The sequence below is a fragment of the Malus sylvestris genome, chromosome 17, assembly GCF_916048215.2.
Source record: "Malus sylvestris chromosome 17, drMalSylv7.2, whole genome shotgun sequence".
NCBI classification, from domain to species: Eukaryota; Viridiplantae; Streptophyta; class Magnoliopsida; order Rosales; family Rosaceae; genus Malus; species Malus sylvestris.
In genome coordinates, this window is record NC_062276.1 from 25,467,221 (window position 1) to 25,482,642 (window position 15,422).

At 42.9% G+C, this 15,422-nt stretch overlaps 2 protein-coding genes and 1 long non-coding RNA gene across 4 annotated transcripts; 1 reads left to right on the plus strand and 2 right to left on the minus strand.

Annotated features, from left to right (window-relative positions):
- Positions 1 to 4,634: 4,634 nt before the first annotated feature.
- On the minus strand, positions 4,635 to 8,025 carry LOC126611536 (uncharacterized). The gene is made up of 5 exons (XM_050279842.1): positions 7,938 to 8,025; positions 7,349 to 7,852; positions 6,286 to 6,441; positions 5,724 to 6,199; positions 4,635 to 5,643 (listed from the first exon to the last, which is right to left on the minus strand). Coding segments are annotated over exons 3-5 (1,131 nt in total). The 5' UTR covers positions 6,287 to 6,441; positions 7,349 to 7,852; positions 7,938 to 8,025; the 3' UTR covers positions 4,635 to 4,989.
- Positions 8,026 to 8,182: 157 nt separating this feature from the next.
- Positions 8,183 to 9,526, minus strand: LOC126611545 (uncharacterized). Of its 2 annotated transcripts, XR_007618893.1 has the most exons (4): positions 9,284 to 9,526; positions 9,102 to 9,199; positions 8,740 to 8,837; positions 8,183 to 8,564 (listed from the first exon to the last, which is right to left on the minus strand). It is a non-coding gene; the product is annotated as an uncharacterized LOC126611545 (long non-coding RNA). The 2 variants fall into 2 exon arrangements; XR_007618892.1 differs by having other exon boundaries at positions 9,102 to 9,515.
- Positions 9,527 to 13,685: 4,159 nt separating this feature from the next.
- On the plus strand, positions 13,686 to 14,652 carry LOC126611547 (uncharacterized). The gene is made up of 2 exons (XM_050279850.1): positions 13,686 to 14,004; positions 14,169 to 14,652. Exons 1-2 carry the CDS (start codon positions 13,842 to 13,844, stop codon positions 14,396 to 14,398), a joined length of 393 nt encoding a protein of 130 aa, XP_050135807.1. The 5' UTR covers positions 13,686 to 13,841; the 3' UTR covers positions 14,399 to 14,652.
- Positions 14,653 to 15,422: the final 770 nt, after the last annotated feature.

Here is a 15,422-nt window from a genome sequence, read left to right on the forward strand (position 1 = left end):
GTGGAAGCCAGACTCACCTAAATGAGAAGACCTCGACTTCCCAAACAGCAGTGGCACCTCCCCATGCCTTGCATAATGCTTCACCGAATCAACAGACATATCAATTTCAAGGCAAGATGAAGGATTTCCATCCTCACCACTCTCCTTTCAGTAAAAAGAGTAAGGGACACTATCCCGATAACCAAGGGTATCGCCACAATAACGCTCGCCCCCAGGCAGTCAATGCAGTGGGTCAAACCCGCGTCAAGATACCCCCTACCCCAAGGTATGAGACATACACGCCCTTGAATGCCACATGCGCGGCCATTTACCCCAGCATAGCTCACCTGATACCAAAACCAAAGCCGAGGCACCCAGATTACACGCCCCCGAATAACGCGGGCACGTTTTGTTGCTACCATGAGCATAACGGCCATGATAGCGAGAAATGTATCATCCTCCGTGATCGTATTGAAGCTTTGGCACGAGAAGGAAAAATTGATCAATTCCTTCTTCACCCTCAAAGGGATAACCGTAACCAACGCCAGGTGAATGTCATATATTCCATAAGCGGCGGCACACCCATATCTGAATCTTCCAATAGGGCCATGAAAAACAGTGAACGAAGTCTGAGGCCTGGTCACCAAGTGTTTCACGTGGAAGACATCAGGGGAGGGAAGTATCAAAAACCTAACTGGGATCCGATATGTTTCTACCCTGAGGAAGAAAGAGGCATCATCTACCCTCATAACGACCCATTGATCGTGGAGGCTCACATAGCCAACTTTGATGTTCGACGAATCCTCGTAGACACAGGGGCTTCGGTCAATATCATGTTTGCCGAAGCTTTCAGGGCGCTCAGTGTAGCTGAACACTTGCTCGATCGCTCGATTTCTCCTCTGATAAGCTTCTCCGGTGATATCGTGCAACCCTTAGGGAGCATACATTTACCCTTTACTATTGGTACAGGCCCTTACACGGCTACCATTACCACTAACTTCCTAGTGGTTGACTGCCCAACGGCATACAATGTCATCTTTGGGCGCACAGGCATCAATGATCTCAAGGCTATGGTATCCACGCATATGCTGTTGATGAAATTTCCAACCCCCCATGGCAACGGCTACATCAGAGGAGATCAGCTTAGTGCACGATCATGTTACAACACTTCAGTTAAGCAACAACACTTGCCCGGACCCAAGGAACCCTGTCTGTACATGACCAAGTCACAAAGACCAGCCTAGATGAAGCGAACTTGGATCTTCCTGATAGCAACAATCAACCCGATGATCCTCGAGATGACTCTTTCACCCAGCAAGCCCAACCTGCTGAAGAGTTGGAGAAGGTACCTATCTCAAGAGATTATCCAGATCGCATGGTGAAGATTGGCACCACATTGTCACCACCCCTTCGGTTAGCATTGATATCTTTTTTGAAAGAGAACACTGAAGTCTTCGCCTGGTCATACGAGGACATGCTAGGCATCTCTCCCGATGTCATCTGTCATCGTTTGAGTATTGACCCCAAGATCAAGCCGGTGAGACAGAAGCGAAGATCTTATGACGCTGAACGATACGAGGCAATGAAAGCAGAAGTTGAAAAACTCAAAGGCATAGGCTTTGTCCGCGAAGTCAATTACCCGACATGGGTAGCAAATGTGGTCCTTGTTAAGAAAAATCCGACCAAAGAAAGTCTTTTGCTTCAAAAGGTCTTGTGGAGAATGTGTGTTGATTACACCGACCTAAACAAAGGGTGTCCGAAAGATAGCTTCCCTCTTCCTCTTATTGACAGACTTATAGACTCTACGGCCGGGTGTGAACTCCTGAGCTTCATGGATGCTTACTCAGGATACAACCAAATCCTCATGAACCCTTCGGATCAAGAACACACAGCCTTCACTACCGACAGAGGACTATACTGCTATAAAGTCATGCCTTTCGGCCTAAAGAATGCAGGAGCGACTTATCAGAGACTAGTCAACTCAATGTTCGCCGAGCAGATTGGGAAGAGCATGGAAGTTTACGTTGATGATATGTTAGTCAAGAGCAAACATGCTGAGCAACACATCACCAACCTATCTGAAACTTTCACTATTTTGAAGAGGTATCGAATGAGGTTAAACCCCAACAAATGTGCCTTCGGCGTAGGCTCTGGCAAATTCTTAGGTTTCATGATTAGCCAACGAGGCATTGAAGCTAATCCCGAGAAGATCAAAGCAATCCTCGACATGAAGGAACCGGTAACTTCAAAGGACATCCAGAGCCTTACTGGCAAGGTGGCAGCCTTAACCAGGTTCATTTCTAAGGCCACAGACAAATGTGCTCCCTTTTTTAAAGCACTTAAGGGAAGTAGGAAGTACATTACATGGACTGATGAATGTGCCGAGGCATTCAAAAACCTCAAGGAGTACATGAGTAAAGCCCCTCTACTCTCCAAGCCCGAGGTAGGAGACATTCTCATTATCTACCTATCGGTATCAGCTTCAGCCGTAAGTTCCGTTCTCATTCGAAAGGATGGGAATATTGAGCGACCTGTCTACTACGCTAGCAAAGCCCTACAAGATGCGGAGACACGATACTCCAACATTGAGAAATTAGCTCTAGCATTGGTCATGTCTGCTCGGAAACTTCGCCCTTATTTCCAAGCACACGTCATCATCGTGCTTACCAATCACCCTCTTCGACAGATACTCCAGAGTCCTGACACGTCTGGGCGAATGATCAAATGGGCGATAGCATTGGGTGAGTTTGACATCTCCTACCAACCAAAACCAGCCGAAAAAGGTCAAGCAGTAGCAGATTTCATTGCCGACTTCACATATCCGGTTGACATTGCTTCTACACCTGAAGCAGTGGCTTCATTACCCCCGGAAGCTCAGAAGGTAGAATCAACGACCTCAGCTTGGAGTCTGTATGTTGATGGCTCATCCAACCAACAGGGCTGTGGAACGGGACTAGTCTTGACTACGCCCGACAAGGTAGCAATGGAGTATGCTCTTCGTTTCAAATTCAAGGCATCAAACAATGAGGCCGAGTATGAAGCCCTTCTGGCAGGATTACGTTTGGCCAAACACCTCGGGGTTAAACAAATTGATATTTTCAGTGACTCCCAATTAGTGGTCAACCAGGTTACCAACAACTTTGATGCTAAGGACAGCTCCATGGCAGCATATCTTGCGCAAACACAACTTTTGCTCAAGCACTTCCACTACCAGATCACCCAAGTTCCTCGAGCGGCAAACAGTCATGCAGACGCCCTGGCTCGCCTCGCCTCAGCTGTGGAAGACAAGATTGGAAGAAAAATTCATGTCGAACTGTTGGCAACACCAAGCACCATGGCCGCAGAAGTATGCAACTTACAACAGGGGGATAGTTGGATCACCCCGATCTATAATTTCCTTGCTCATGGCACCCTCCCAAATGATAAAGTCCAGGCTAAGCAAATTCGATACAAGTCTACCCGCTACCTGATCATCAATGATCAACTCTATAAGCGAGGTTTTAGCCTGCCATACTTAAGGTGTCTTACGCCTGCCGAGGCGGAAATCGTCCTTCGGGAAATACATGAGGGAGTCTGTGGAGATCATGCTGGATCTCGGTCCCTAGCACACAAGACTTTTCGCCAAGGATATTACTGGCCAACACTCCACCAGGATGCCATCAAAGTATCCCGCTCATGTGACAAATGTCAACGATATGCAACTATTCCTCATTCCCCTCCAGAGCCTCTTACTCCTATGATCAGCCCTTGGCCCTTCGCCCAGTGGGGACTTGATTTGATCGGCCCAATGCCGGCAGGGAAGGGCAAAGTCTGTTACGCAGTCGTTGCAGTGGACTACTTCACAAAGTGGGCCGAAGTAGAACCCTTGGCAACCATTACTGAGGCAAAGATAGAAGACTTTGTGTGGAAGAACATCCTTTGTAGATTCGGCATTCCCAATGCGATAGTCACTGACAATGGGCGACAGTTTGACAACAAGAAGTTCAGGTTGTTCTGCTCTAAGTTCAACATCAACTTATGCTTTGCCTCTCCAGCTCATCCCCAGTCTAATGGACAAGTTGAAGCCATCAACAAAATAATCAAGCGCACTTTGAAAACCAGCTTGGACAAAGCTAAAGGCTGTTGGCCAGAATTTGTACCCCAAGTTCTTTGGTCATATCGCACTTCATATCGGACTTCAACAGGAGAAACTCCATTCTCACTTGCCTTTGGCACAGAGGCGGTTGTCCCTGTTGAGCTCGAGCAAGCAACATTCCGAGTCCAGAACTACATTCAAAGTGAAAATGACAAACAACTCACCCTCAACTTGGATTTAGTCGAGGAACACAGAAACCAAGCTCACTTGAGGAATGTCGCCTACAAGCAGCGCATCTCCAACTATTATGACTCTAGGGTCAAGCTTCGTTCTTTCAAAATAGGAGACTGGGTCTTAAAGAAAAGATTACTTTGCGACAGAGTCCCGAGTGAAGGCACACTTAGTCCAAACTGGGATGGACCGTATGAAGTCATTGGCATCAGTCGCCCTGGCTCTTACACACTTAGAAGCTCCGATGGCAAGACCCTTGGCCATCCATGGAACGCTGATCACTTGAAGTACTACTACAAATAGACTCACGATGTACAAGTGTTGAGCTATAGCCGTTCGGCATCCTATGTAATGAAGGCCATTTGGCAATGAATTCAATAAAGAGGTAATTTAGCCAACTCAGCCCTCACTCTTTTACATTCCTAGCAAGGGAACACTCAAGTGTTGAAACCTCAAAGCAGATATATCCAACACGAAACAAAATCTAAGTATGTGTCGACAAGACTATACAAAGAAAGGAACAACCAAACAATGGCTTATATCCAAACAATAGATCTATTCATACATAGCCAAACATGCATTAATAATAGTGCAAACACTCATAAACACCTAAAATCCAAAACTCTCAAGCTTATAACATGGGCACATGTTATACACACATCAGACTACTACATCCAGAATACATGCAGATAGTAAAGACACTGCTATTCATTCTCATCTGAAGCCGAACCCCTGGCAGTATCATTCCGCGTCCTACCATCATCCTCTGCATCCCCAAGATCCTCTTCACCATGCTGAGTCTGTGCATCAGCACTACCTTCATTATCAGACTCATCTTCGCTGCTAGGATCAACAGCAAGGACAAATGTCTCGCCCTTTCGATGATGCTCATCTATATCTTCGTGGTATTTTCGAAGAATGCTCCCATCATCATAACGATCAAGGACGGCCATCCATTTCCTTTTTTCAAAGCGAGCTTCTTGAGCACAGTAGGGTTTAATAGCAAGATGAAAGGTCGAAGAACTTAAGTATTCTTGCACAGCAGCCTCCCTTTCAGTTGGAATGCTCTTCTCCAGTTCAGAAATCTCAACTAAGGCACCATCCAATTCTCCCCTAACCTTGGATACTTCCAAGGTAGCCACTTCCAACTGTTTTTTAGTTGCCTCAAACAATTTCTTAAGCCTTAGGTTCTCACCATTTCGCCTTTTCAAGCTCTCCATGGTTTCATCCTTCAGTTGGAGAGCCTGAGTCAAAAGTCCCTTATTCCTTCGGGCCTCGTCCACAAGCTGCTTATTCTCCTTCAGTTTTGCCTTGTACCGCTCAACCTCTTGCAGTCTGTCGTGATACTCGGCCATGACCTGCATGGCAAGACGATCATCACTACCTAAATAATGATAATAAAGAGGAAAAAGTAAGGAAATGACAAAGTAACACTCACATATGAAGACAGCTTCAACATCCGGTCGCAATTCGATTCATCCTTAGCTAAGGGCTCTCCGAGCTCATCGAAGGCGAATCGACGCCCTGCCAAGCAATTGTTGATATCCCCAAAATCCTTTGGCCGCGTGGCAACCCTCAAGTCCTTCCACGGGACACTGCCAGCTCTTTCCTTGCCTTTCCCCTCATGGCGGGAACCAGGATCACTTTCCTGGACAGTGTGCTCCATAGTAAGAGGATGAGGCAACAGTCGGCTCCCTTCTCCTGCAACTACGGCAGTAGCATTATCAACGGTCTCGACTCCAGTCTTCCTAAAGGCAGGCCCCTTAAGGACCCCATCTTGGGACTTAGGTCTAACGGATGGTTCCCCTCGGAACTTATGAATTTTCTTATGCGGTAGGATGTCTTCCGAAGGAACTAACACTGGTGCTTTCCTTTTATGGGTGCTAGTCCCTGTTTTCTTGCTTACCTTCTCCACTGCATAAGGAAAATCAAAATAAGAAATACAACTTTCCAAATAAAGTAAGGAATTGAGCTAAGTTTACATGAAAGATACAACTTACTCGATCGTCCCTGGCTCTCGGAAACTAAGGGTTGAAAACCGTACCGACGAAATAAGGGTCGTAGCTTGCTTAAGTGTCTATCCTCTTTGGGCACCCTCAACACCTTCTCTATGTCAGATAGCTCCTGCCCAAACAGTTGGATGGTGCCCCGCGTCACTACATGAAGCAAAGTGTTAGAAGCAAGAAAAAACCACAACAAATAGCAAATAGTACGAACGGTTGATACGTTACAACCTACAGTCTGGAAGTGAGTAAGCACACGTCGCTCAGGCGTGACACCCTTATCATACTCCCAATCATTATACAGAAAGCACCAACGGTTTTTCCATGTGTAGTATGCCTTTTTCTTACCATACACAATACGCTCTCTCTCACTCCGACATGCACACTCGGCATAACCAGTGCATGATTTTGCTGGGCGCATCTTGTAACAGTAACGCCACTGATGGAAGGAAGGCTCACACAACCCACACTCCATCCAAATGATATAAAATCCAATCAAAGTATCCCAGAAACCAGGATTGAGTTGCCCAGGTGCATATCCGATCAAAGATAACATCTTTTGCAACCACGGATGTAAAGGTAGTCTCACCCCTAAAGTCAGTAATATCTGGGTGTAGAACATAACATGACCCTGGGGAGGCTCAGAAGGCCATTCTTCATCATGTACCAAACGTATCCCTACACTACGAGGGATATTACATGACTGCCTTAGCGCCTCAACCTGCTTCTCATTATCTAACAAGTTATTCTTTAGATGGTCTGCTGTGAACTCAGAGCGAAATATGGGTATGGCATCAAAAACAACCCCCTCACCCAACGCCATGGAGGAAGAACTAGCAATAGCTAAAGTTTGACGGTTGGGAAGATCATCCAATGTTTCTCTAGTACCGGACTCTAACAAAGACCCTGAAGACTCCGACATTGCAGACTCAGACTTAGAGCTAAAGCTAGAAGAGCCCTCATCACTAGAACTTCCAGGCTCTGACATCTACAATAAGAAGAAACAAATTCTATCACTACATGCATGATCAAAACATAAGGAAGTTCCTATATTACCCACATGAAGATGGTGCAAAGCGATGCCGGAACCCTTCTCAATCAGAAAGCAATCCGTCTTCCACAGTCACTACAAAACAAGCAAATGAAGACCGTGTCAAGCGCCAAAAAAAAAAAAAAAAAAAAAAAAAAAAAAAAAAAAAAAAAAAAAAAACAGCTTCATCCAAAAAAGCTTCACCCGAAAAGCTTCACCTCCAAAGCTTCACCCACAAAGCTTCACCTCAAAAGCTTCACCCACAAAGCTTCACCCAAAAAAGCTTCACCCACAAAGCTTCACCCGAAAAGCTTCACCTCCAAAGCTTCACCCACAAAGCTTCACCTCAAAAGCTTCACCCACAAAGCTTCACCCAAAAAAGCTTCACCCGAAAAGCTTCACCTCCAAAGCTTCACAAGGGCCCAAAGCTTCACTTAAAAAAGCTTCACCTCCAAAGCTTCACCCACAAAGCTTCACCTAAAAAGCTTCACCCACAAAGCTTCACCCAAAAAAGCTTCACCCGAAAAGCTTCACCTCCAAAGCTTCACCCACAAAGCTTCACCTCAAAAGCTTCACCCACAAAGCTTCACCCAAAAAAGCTTCACCCGAAAAGCTTCACCTCCAAAGCTTCACAAGGGCCCAAAGCTTCACTTAAAAAAGCTTCACCTACAAAGCTTCACCTAAAAAAGCTTCACCTAGAAAGCTTCATCTACAAAGCTTCATCTACAAAGCTTCACCATCAAAGCTTCACCTAGAAAGCTTCAACACCAAAGCTTCACCTACAAAGCTTCAACACAAAACCTTGCTCCAAATAAACAAATTTTGTTCACACAACCTAAACATTTTTTGTTTTACACCCACAAGGGCCCAAAATCTTCCTTCTTATTTATTCACTTATATATGTTCCCAAACATATTATGATAGATCAAATAATAATTCAAAGTCCAAAATTTAGTTATGGACAAAAATACAAGCAATTCACCAGTACTGAAGTTGCTACAAAAACTGGAATCTTCCCCAGCCTAGAAATCCAACAAAGCTTCGCCTCCTTTTCTCTATCAAATTTTTGCAGCTGCTGCTTCTCTCCAATGGAGCTGAATTTTGGACACCCTCTAGTTCTTGAGCAGATGAACAACTTTCAAGAAGGAACCATTTCTGTTTGAGCCACGGAAATTAAAGTGTTGAAGCTCCAAGCATGACAGTCGGATTCTTGCAGATTTCGAAGCTGCTGTGATGTTTCGAAGATCTGGAAATATTTAACCATTAGTTCATTCTGAATTTTTGATATGTTATGAAAGAGACGATGAGGAACAACTTCAATGAAGAAAGCATGCTGATCTGAACAATAGAAAATAGAGTTTCAAAGCTCACAACAAATCTGACGGGTTGACAGAAAAATAATAACCAGTCATTCATCATACCTGGATTTCTGGAGTTATACTTCTCCGAGGGATCTCAAATTTGGATATGTTGAAGTTCACAAGCTGAGGAACAACTTCAATGAAGAAAGCATGCTGATCTGAGCAAGAGAAAATAGAGTTTCAAAGCTCACAACAAATCTGACGGGTTGACAGAAAAATAATAACCAGTCATTCATCATACCTGAATTTCTTGAGTTATACAGCTCCGAGGGATCTCAAATTTGGATATGTTGTAGTTCACAAGCTGAGGAACAACTTCAATGAAGAAAGCATGCTTATTTGAGCAAGAGAAAATAGAGTTTCAAAGCTCACAACAAATCTGACGGGTTGACAGACAAATGATAAACAGTCACTCATCATACCTGGATTTCTGGAGTTATACTGCTCCGAGGGACCTCAAATTTGGATATGTTGTAGTTCACAAGTTAAGGAACAACTTCGATGAAGAAAGTATGTTGATCTGAGCAAGAGAAAATGGAGTTTTTGAAGCTCACAACAAGTCTGACGCGTTGATATACAAATGACGAACAATCACTCATCATACCTGAATTTCTGGAGTTGTACTGCTCCGATGGATCTCCAATTCGGATATGTTGTAGTTCACGAGCTAAGGAACAACTTTCATGAATATGGTTTTGCGATCTGAGCCACAGAAAATGGTGTTATATTGAAGAAAAGCTAAAGGAAGACTAAAGCAAAGCAAAAGAGAAGCTAAAGGAAGACAAAATCATGGCACATGATAATGAGTCATACCCTACCCCTCATTCAGCTCCATTCGAATACACCCATGTAAATGACACAAGAAAAAGGGAGGGAGTAAAAAAAAAAAATAAAAAAAAAAATAATAATAAAAAAAAAAAAAAAAGTTCCTAGGCCTCCACTTCTTTGGGCCTAACACATCTTCATAACAAAAAACAATATATGAAGAAAGAGCCCTGGGTTACCACTTCGAAAAGAAACAAGTGAAGTTTTCCTACTCATGACATTGACTACTAGCTAGACACCTCATTCGGCAACTCTCTTCGCCTGAAGACTTGGGGGACTCCCACCATATGCTACTGCACCTTGATACTCGGCAGTCTCACAACCACTCAGTGACTTGGATTTTTCAAGTCTCCAACCGAGAAGTTTTCCTCACTCGGGAAATTAAGGGAACACTACCTCAAACTACATGCTCCACTCACAAAGCTTCAACAATACAGGTTTCAACAAAAGCAAAAAATTCAAAGAACTTTATGAAGAAGGCTTTGGTGTATTTAACACAATATGTTGAAATGAAGCAAAGCTTATTTATTAATATTTTCGATAAGCCACAAATATGTACATATACATGAGTCAAAATAAACAAACAAAAGGGAGCCTTCACAAAGGTTGCTTAGGGGAAGTCTCAGCAGTCGGTAGAGCCCCAGAAAGAGAAAGCACCGGAGGGTGGTTATCCGGAGCCTCAGTACTTGACAAAACCCCAGAAGGAGGAGGCATTGGAGGTTCATCATTTGAAGCTTCATTACCAGGTACAGCCCCAGAGGACGAAGGCAATAAATGCCTTTGGAACAAACCCACAAACCGCTGATGATCAAGTAAAACCTTACCATCAGATTCCTTCATCTGGTCAAGCTTCCTCTTCATGTTTGTAGCATAGTCATGGGCGAGCCGGTGCAACTGCTTATTCTCATGCTTGAGCCCTCTAATCTCCTGTTTGAGACTCATCACTTCAGCAGCCAATGATTCAACTTGGCGGGTTCTAGCAAATAGGCGTTGGGCCATATTAGACACAGAACCTGCACACTGAACACTAAGAGCCAGAGAGTCCTTAACAGCCAACTCATCAGACCGTTTGGAAAGTAGTCTGTTATCTTTGGGAGTGAGAAGGTTCCTGGCCACCACTGCAGCGGTCATATCATTCTTCATCACAGAATCCCCAACGGTAAGAGGACCAGTAGGGGATATGAAGGATGGGCGCCATATGTTGTCTGGAGAAGGCGTGGCTGTCTCTTCTCCAAGGTTCAAGTCAAAACGACGGTCGGAGGGTCCAGACATTTTCAAATGTGTTGAAGAAGGAAGAGGTCAGACAAATCAAGATCTTAGAAGTGCAAGAAATGAGCTTCTACTGGTAGAGATTCAAGTGTGCTGTGGAACTTAATGCCAGCCTCTATAAAAATCTGCACTCGACGGAGCTTCAGAAATCGAAGAGGCGTTTGCTTTCTCAAAAGCTGGGCTGCTCAGAGACCACGAGGGCCGATCTCAGAAATCGAAGAAGCACCTGCTTTTGCAGCCTCGTCAGCACCTGTCACATGCACAATCAGCTTTGCGGAAATTACGGGCAATCTGTCGAAGATTTCTGGTGAAGTAGAAAGCACGTGAATCTTACTGATCAATCACCGCTCTCCATATGCACCATCAACTCCTCGGGTACCACATATAACTTTGTCAAAGATCTCTGACAAAGTTTAGGCACGAGAATTTCGAAGTGCCAGCTACCCTACTATTACCCATAAGGGTAAAGGAACAGCACCACTGCTTGACAACTGGAAAGTCCCTATGTGTGTCGACCTCCGTGTTTTGTGGCAAGACAGGTTGGCAAGAACGACCAACCTTTACTCACATTCGAGAAAAGACTCCCAACATAATTACTTTCTCAAAAAACCGGAGTAGCACCGCTTTCCGAATCTCGAGAGTCAGATCCTCGACGGGATTGCTTGTTCGAAAACCGAAGAGGCACAACTCTCAGAACTTCGAGAGCCAGATTTCCTTAGATAAAGCTTGTCTGTAATCTCCACACGTAATATCAGCTTTCCAGATACCACATACCACTTTTTCAAAGTGCTCTGACAAAATTAAAACACGTGAAGCTGGCAGCTCCCACTACATCGCTGTGACCAAGAAGGGTAAAGGAATAGCATTACTACTTGTTATTGGGAAATCCCTATATACATTGACCTCCCTCCTCAACGGACAGGCAAACCTGCAAAAATGCTCAACCCTTTCTCACATTCGAAAAGGCACCCTCAACATAACCTCTCGAAATACTCAGCTTTATTTCCCCCCGATAATACCTCAGCAAATAAGCCACACCAAGAACAAGAGTATCTCATATCATCAGGGTCGAAAGCAAGAGTATCCCATATCATGCTTTCTCCCTGTCTTTGTCTTTGTCTTTGTCCACACCTGCAGGACAAGGAGAAAGAGAGCAGTCAGTCGGAACCTGAAATCAAACCTCCAATTTGGAACTGACTGCCTGGAGCCTTTGCCTGGTTGCTTACTTAGCATTGCTCTCGAGTACTCATCCTCAACTGCTGTCAAGGTCACGAATTCCACCGGCAAATACCTCATGACAGTTGATCAGATATTGGCTCTTTACACTGAAGCTGCCAAGCGTGGATGAGTCACTATGAAGGAATGTTCTGAAGGACCATTTAAATGCAAAGGTTGCACACCACTTCTGCCATGCAAAAGATTGAAGCAGAAGGTTCAACGGTGAGCTGAAACAGATCACTACAGCACGACACCTTTCCATACCACATTCATTATTCCGTCAACAGCAAAAGTATCCCATATCATCAAGGTCGAACGTACTCTAGATTTGATGGACTTGTTTTGACCCTCAAATTTTTGAGTCGGCCTTATACTCTGAAGGGCACCAGAAAACCCTCCAGCACAGTTCAAGAATAAGCCTGTGGAAAGTTACTTCTTCAAAAGCAAAAGTATCTCATATCATCTCTTATCCATTTGCTTCTCCTTATCCTGGCAGTTGAATGAGAGACAAGGAGAATGAGAACAATCAACCGGAAGCCGACGTCAAACCTCTGATCCTGGGTTGCTTACTTGGAAGTTTGACTGCTTACCTTGTCTGTCACCTCTTTCGGCAGATCTCCTAGCTCGGCGACTTGGGGGACTCCTACTATAGGGTTTGTATCACACTTGACTAAGCCCGAAACTACAACTAAGCTTCAAGTGAAATTGATACATTACCTTGTGCGTCAACATCAGCTAAGTACACCATTCCCGGATGGAGGAAAGGTACTTCCAGAGAAGGGCAGATGAAGATCAGACCACACTTCGGTACTTAGAAGTTTCGTGATTACTCAAGGGATTGGATCTTGCAAGTCCCCAACCGAGGAGTTTCCCTCACTCGGGAACTTAGGGGAGCACTGTTTGTACCATACTTGACCAATCCCGAAACTACCGAGCACCGGCCAACGCTATACTGTCAAGGACCCAGAAGAGTTCCCCTCCGACCAGGAGGCCAATCACTACTCGACACGTGTCAAGATTAGAAGCCAATCAGAGCGCAGCACGTGTCAACATCAAGAACCAATCATAACATGACACATGTCAATGTGACAAAGCTACAAGTTTTTCTATAAATAGGGGTCATTCCCCCACAATATTGCCTAATGCCATTTTGTGTTAAATCATTCACAAGAACTCACTAAATTGAGAGCTTGATCCTTTGTACTTGTGTAAGCCCTTCACTACTAATAAGAACTCCTCTACTCCGTGGACGTAGCCAATATGGGTGAACCACGTACATCCTGTGTTTGCTTCTCTGTCTCTATTCATTTACGTACTTATCCTCACTAGTGACCGAAGCAACCAAGCGAAGGTCACAAAACCTGACACTTTCTGTTGTACCAAAGTCTTCGCTGATTTTGTGCATCAACAAAAGCTAAAGTAGTTTAGTCAATTTATCGTAACAAATACATAGATGGTTCTTAATACATGAATTATGTTCATCTGTATTTATATAATTGGATGACTAAACAATGTTAGTTTAAGACGACTTTTGTAGAGTGGTTTATAATATGATGAGTTATGATTATAAACTCAAAGTTCTATAAATCAACAATGAATAATTTTAAGTAGAAACTCCTACATACTTGTGAGTAATCAAATATTATTCTTATTTATTAAAACATAATTTCTTCCCCTTTTTTTATCACAAGCCAGAAAAGAGTCCTTATATATGACAACCGCCTCTACATGTCCTCTTGTACGCAACAATTCACAAATATAACATAAAACGCCTCTTCGATCGGTGACCGAAACCCTCTCGGCTACTTTCCTTTCTTCCTCCAAATTATCCTCTGTTTTTCTTCTACGCCATGTCTTCTATGCTAGGCTCTCAAGGTTTGGTCCTGGCAACTGCCATGGCCGTCTCCAGCATGCTCGTCTTTCTTCATTTCTCCAGGCAAAAGAATTTCCCACCAACCCAACTTTCCCATCAGTCTCCGAACCAAATCCCTCTACGTTCTTGCTTGTATTCACGTAATTGGGTTTCTCTTACTTCTTTACTTTTCCGGTGATATTCTAAGTACTCTAAACTAACGTGGCCGGCACACTGGCCTGACCAACTGGCTTACGTTTTTCTTTCTTGTTTCTCTTTGCTCAGTAATTTTATTTTCTTATGGTTGTTGAGTTGTTTTGTTCAGGTGATAGGAAGAGGGAGAGGAAGAAGAAGAAAGTACATTTTGCTGAAAATATTGAGGAGGAGGAGCGAGCTGGGGATGGAGAGGAGGAAGAAGAACCGATCAGTATAGAGAAGAGCAAAGTCGAAACAAGTTGCAGAAACGAAATTCGACGAAAAATTCCGGCGAATCGAATCGCTTTGTACAACGGAATTCTCAAGAACCGCATGCAGAGGATGGAGTGTTCTCATTGATTGGTCTGGAAATTTCTGGGGTTCTTGGTTTCTTGGCTACATAGAAGGAAAAAAGTCTTGGTCTTCCGTGGTTGTAAATTTGTTTTTGTCTTCTTTCTTTTTCTCTTTGTTCCCCAAAAAAATGTGGTTGTAAATACTTTGAACTTTGTCCAATTAATTAAGAAAATTTGGGCAATGTTTTTTTCTTCTACTTTCGACCCATCAAATTTAGAAATGTTTGAATATAATTTCATGTTTCTGGTTTATTACGAAAATTACTTGCTTTTTCTTTTCCTTATTTGGTTTAATTTTGAGATTATTCGTAAAACTTTGTCTTTTATCAGATAAATTAACTCGTTTACATACTTTAATTAAAAAAAAATGTTCTAAGAATTTAGAGATCTTTGCTATTGTTTTTTGGTTGGAAGAGAGAGTAAGAATCTAGAAAACTAACGTTTCCAAGACTTTGTTGTCACACATGTTGATCTTTTTCTTTCGATTGTACACATGTTGAACTTAAACTAACGTGTCTAATATGGTTGGAAGACAGATTATAGCTCATTTGTGATGAATAAGAGCTTATTTATAATTACTTTTAAATAATTGAAAACGCTATAGTGAAATGTTTTTTGAAACTAATAGTTAGTATACATTGTAAGTGAATCTTAAAAAAGCAGTTCAAGTGTTTTTGAAAACCAAAACAAAAATATTATTTTTAAAAATTATTTCAGTAATTTTAAAAATACTTTTAACAAGTCTTAACAGTACTTATGTGTTATTAACAATTCAAAAAAGTACCCTCGAAATGAATCTTTTTTTAAACCTAATGAGACATTTTAACTGCATCTAGAAAATTCCACCAAATGGGTATTTTATAAGAAAAATTAATGAAAATAGTTTGAAAACTTTAAGTTTGAACGAAAATGACAAAATAAAGGATAAAGTGAATAATACTCAAATTAACTTTTTAATGTTAAAATATAATTTTTCGTTAAAATGAACAGTATCTTCTATTTTGTATTCTTTGTTGATTGAAAAGCTTTTG

What these genes read in the sequence shown, in the direction of transcription:
- LOC126611547 (XM_050279850.1), top strand. Translation starts at nt 13,842, where the DNA reads ATGTCTTCTATGCTAGGCTCTCAAGGTTTGGTCCTGGCAACTGCCATG. An exon ending in ACGTTCTTGCTTGTATTCAC is followed by an intron (nt 14,005 to 14,168) that starts GTAATTGGGTTT and finishes TGTTTTGTTCAG; the next exon opens with GTGATAGGAAGAGGGAGAGG.
- LOC126611536 (XM_050279842.1), bottom strand. An exon ending in TGTTGAAGCTGTCTTCATAT is followed by an intron (nt 5,644 to 5,723) that starts GTGAGTGTTACT and finishes CTTGCCATGCAG; the next exon opens with GTCATGGCCGAGTATCACGA.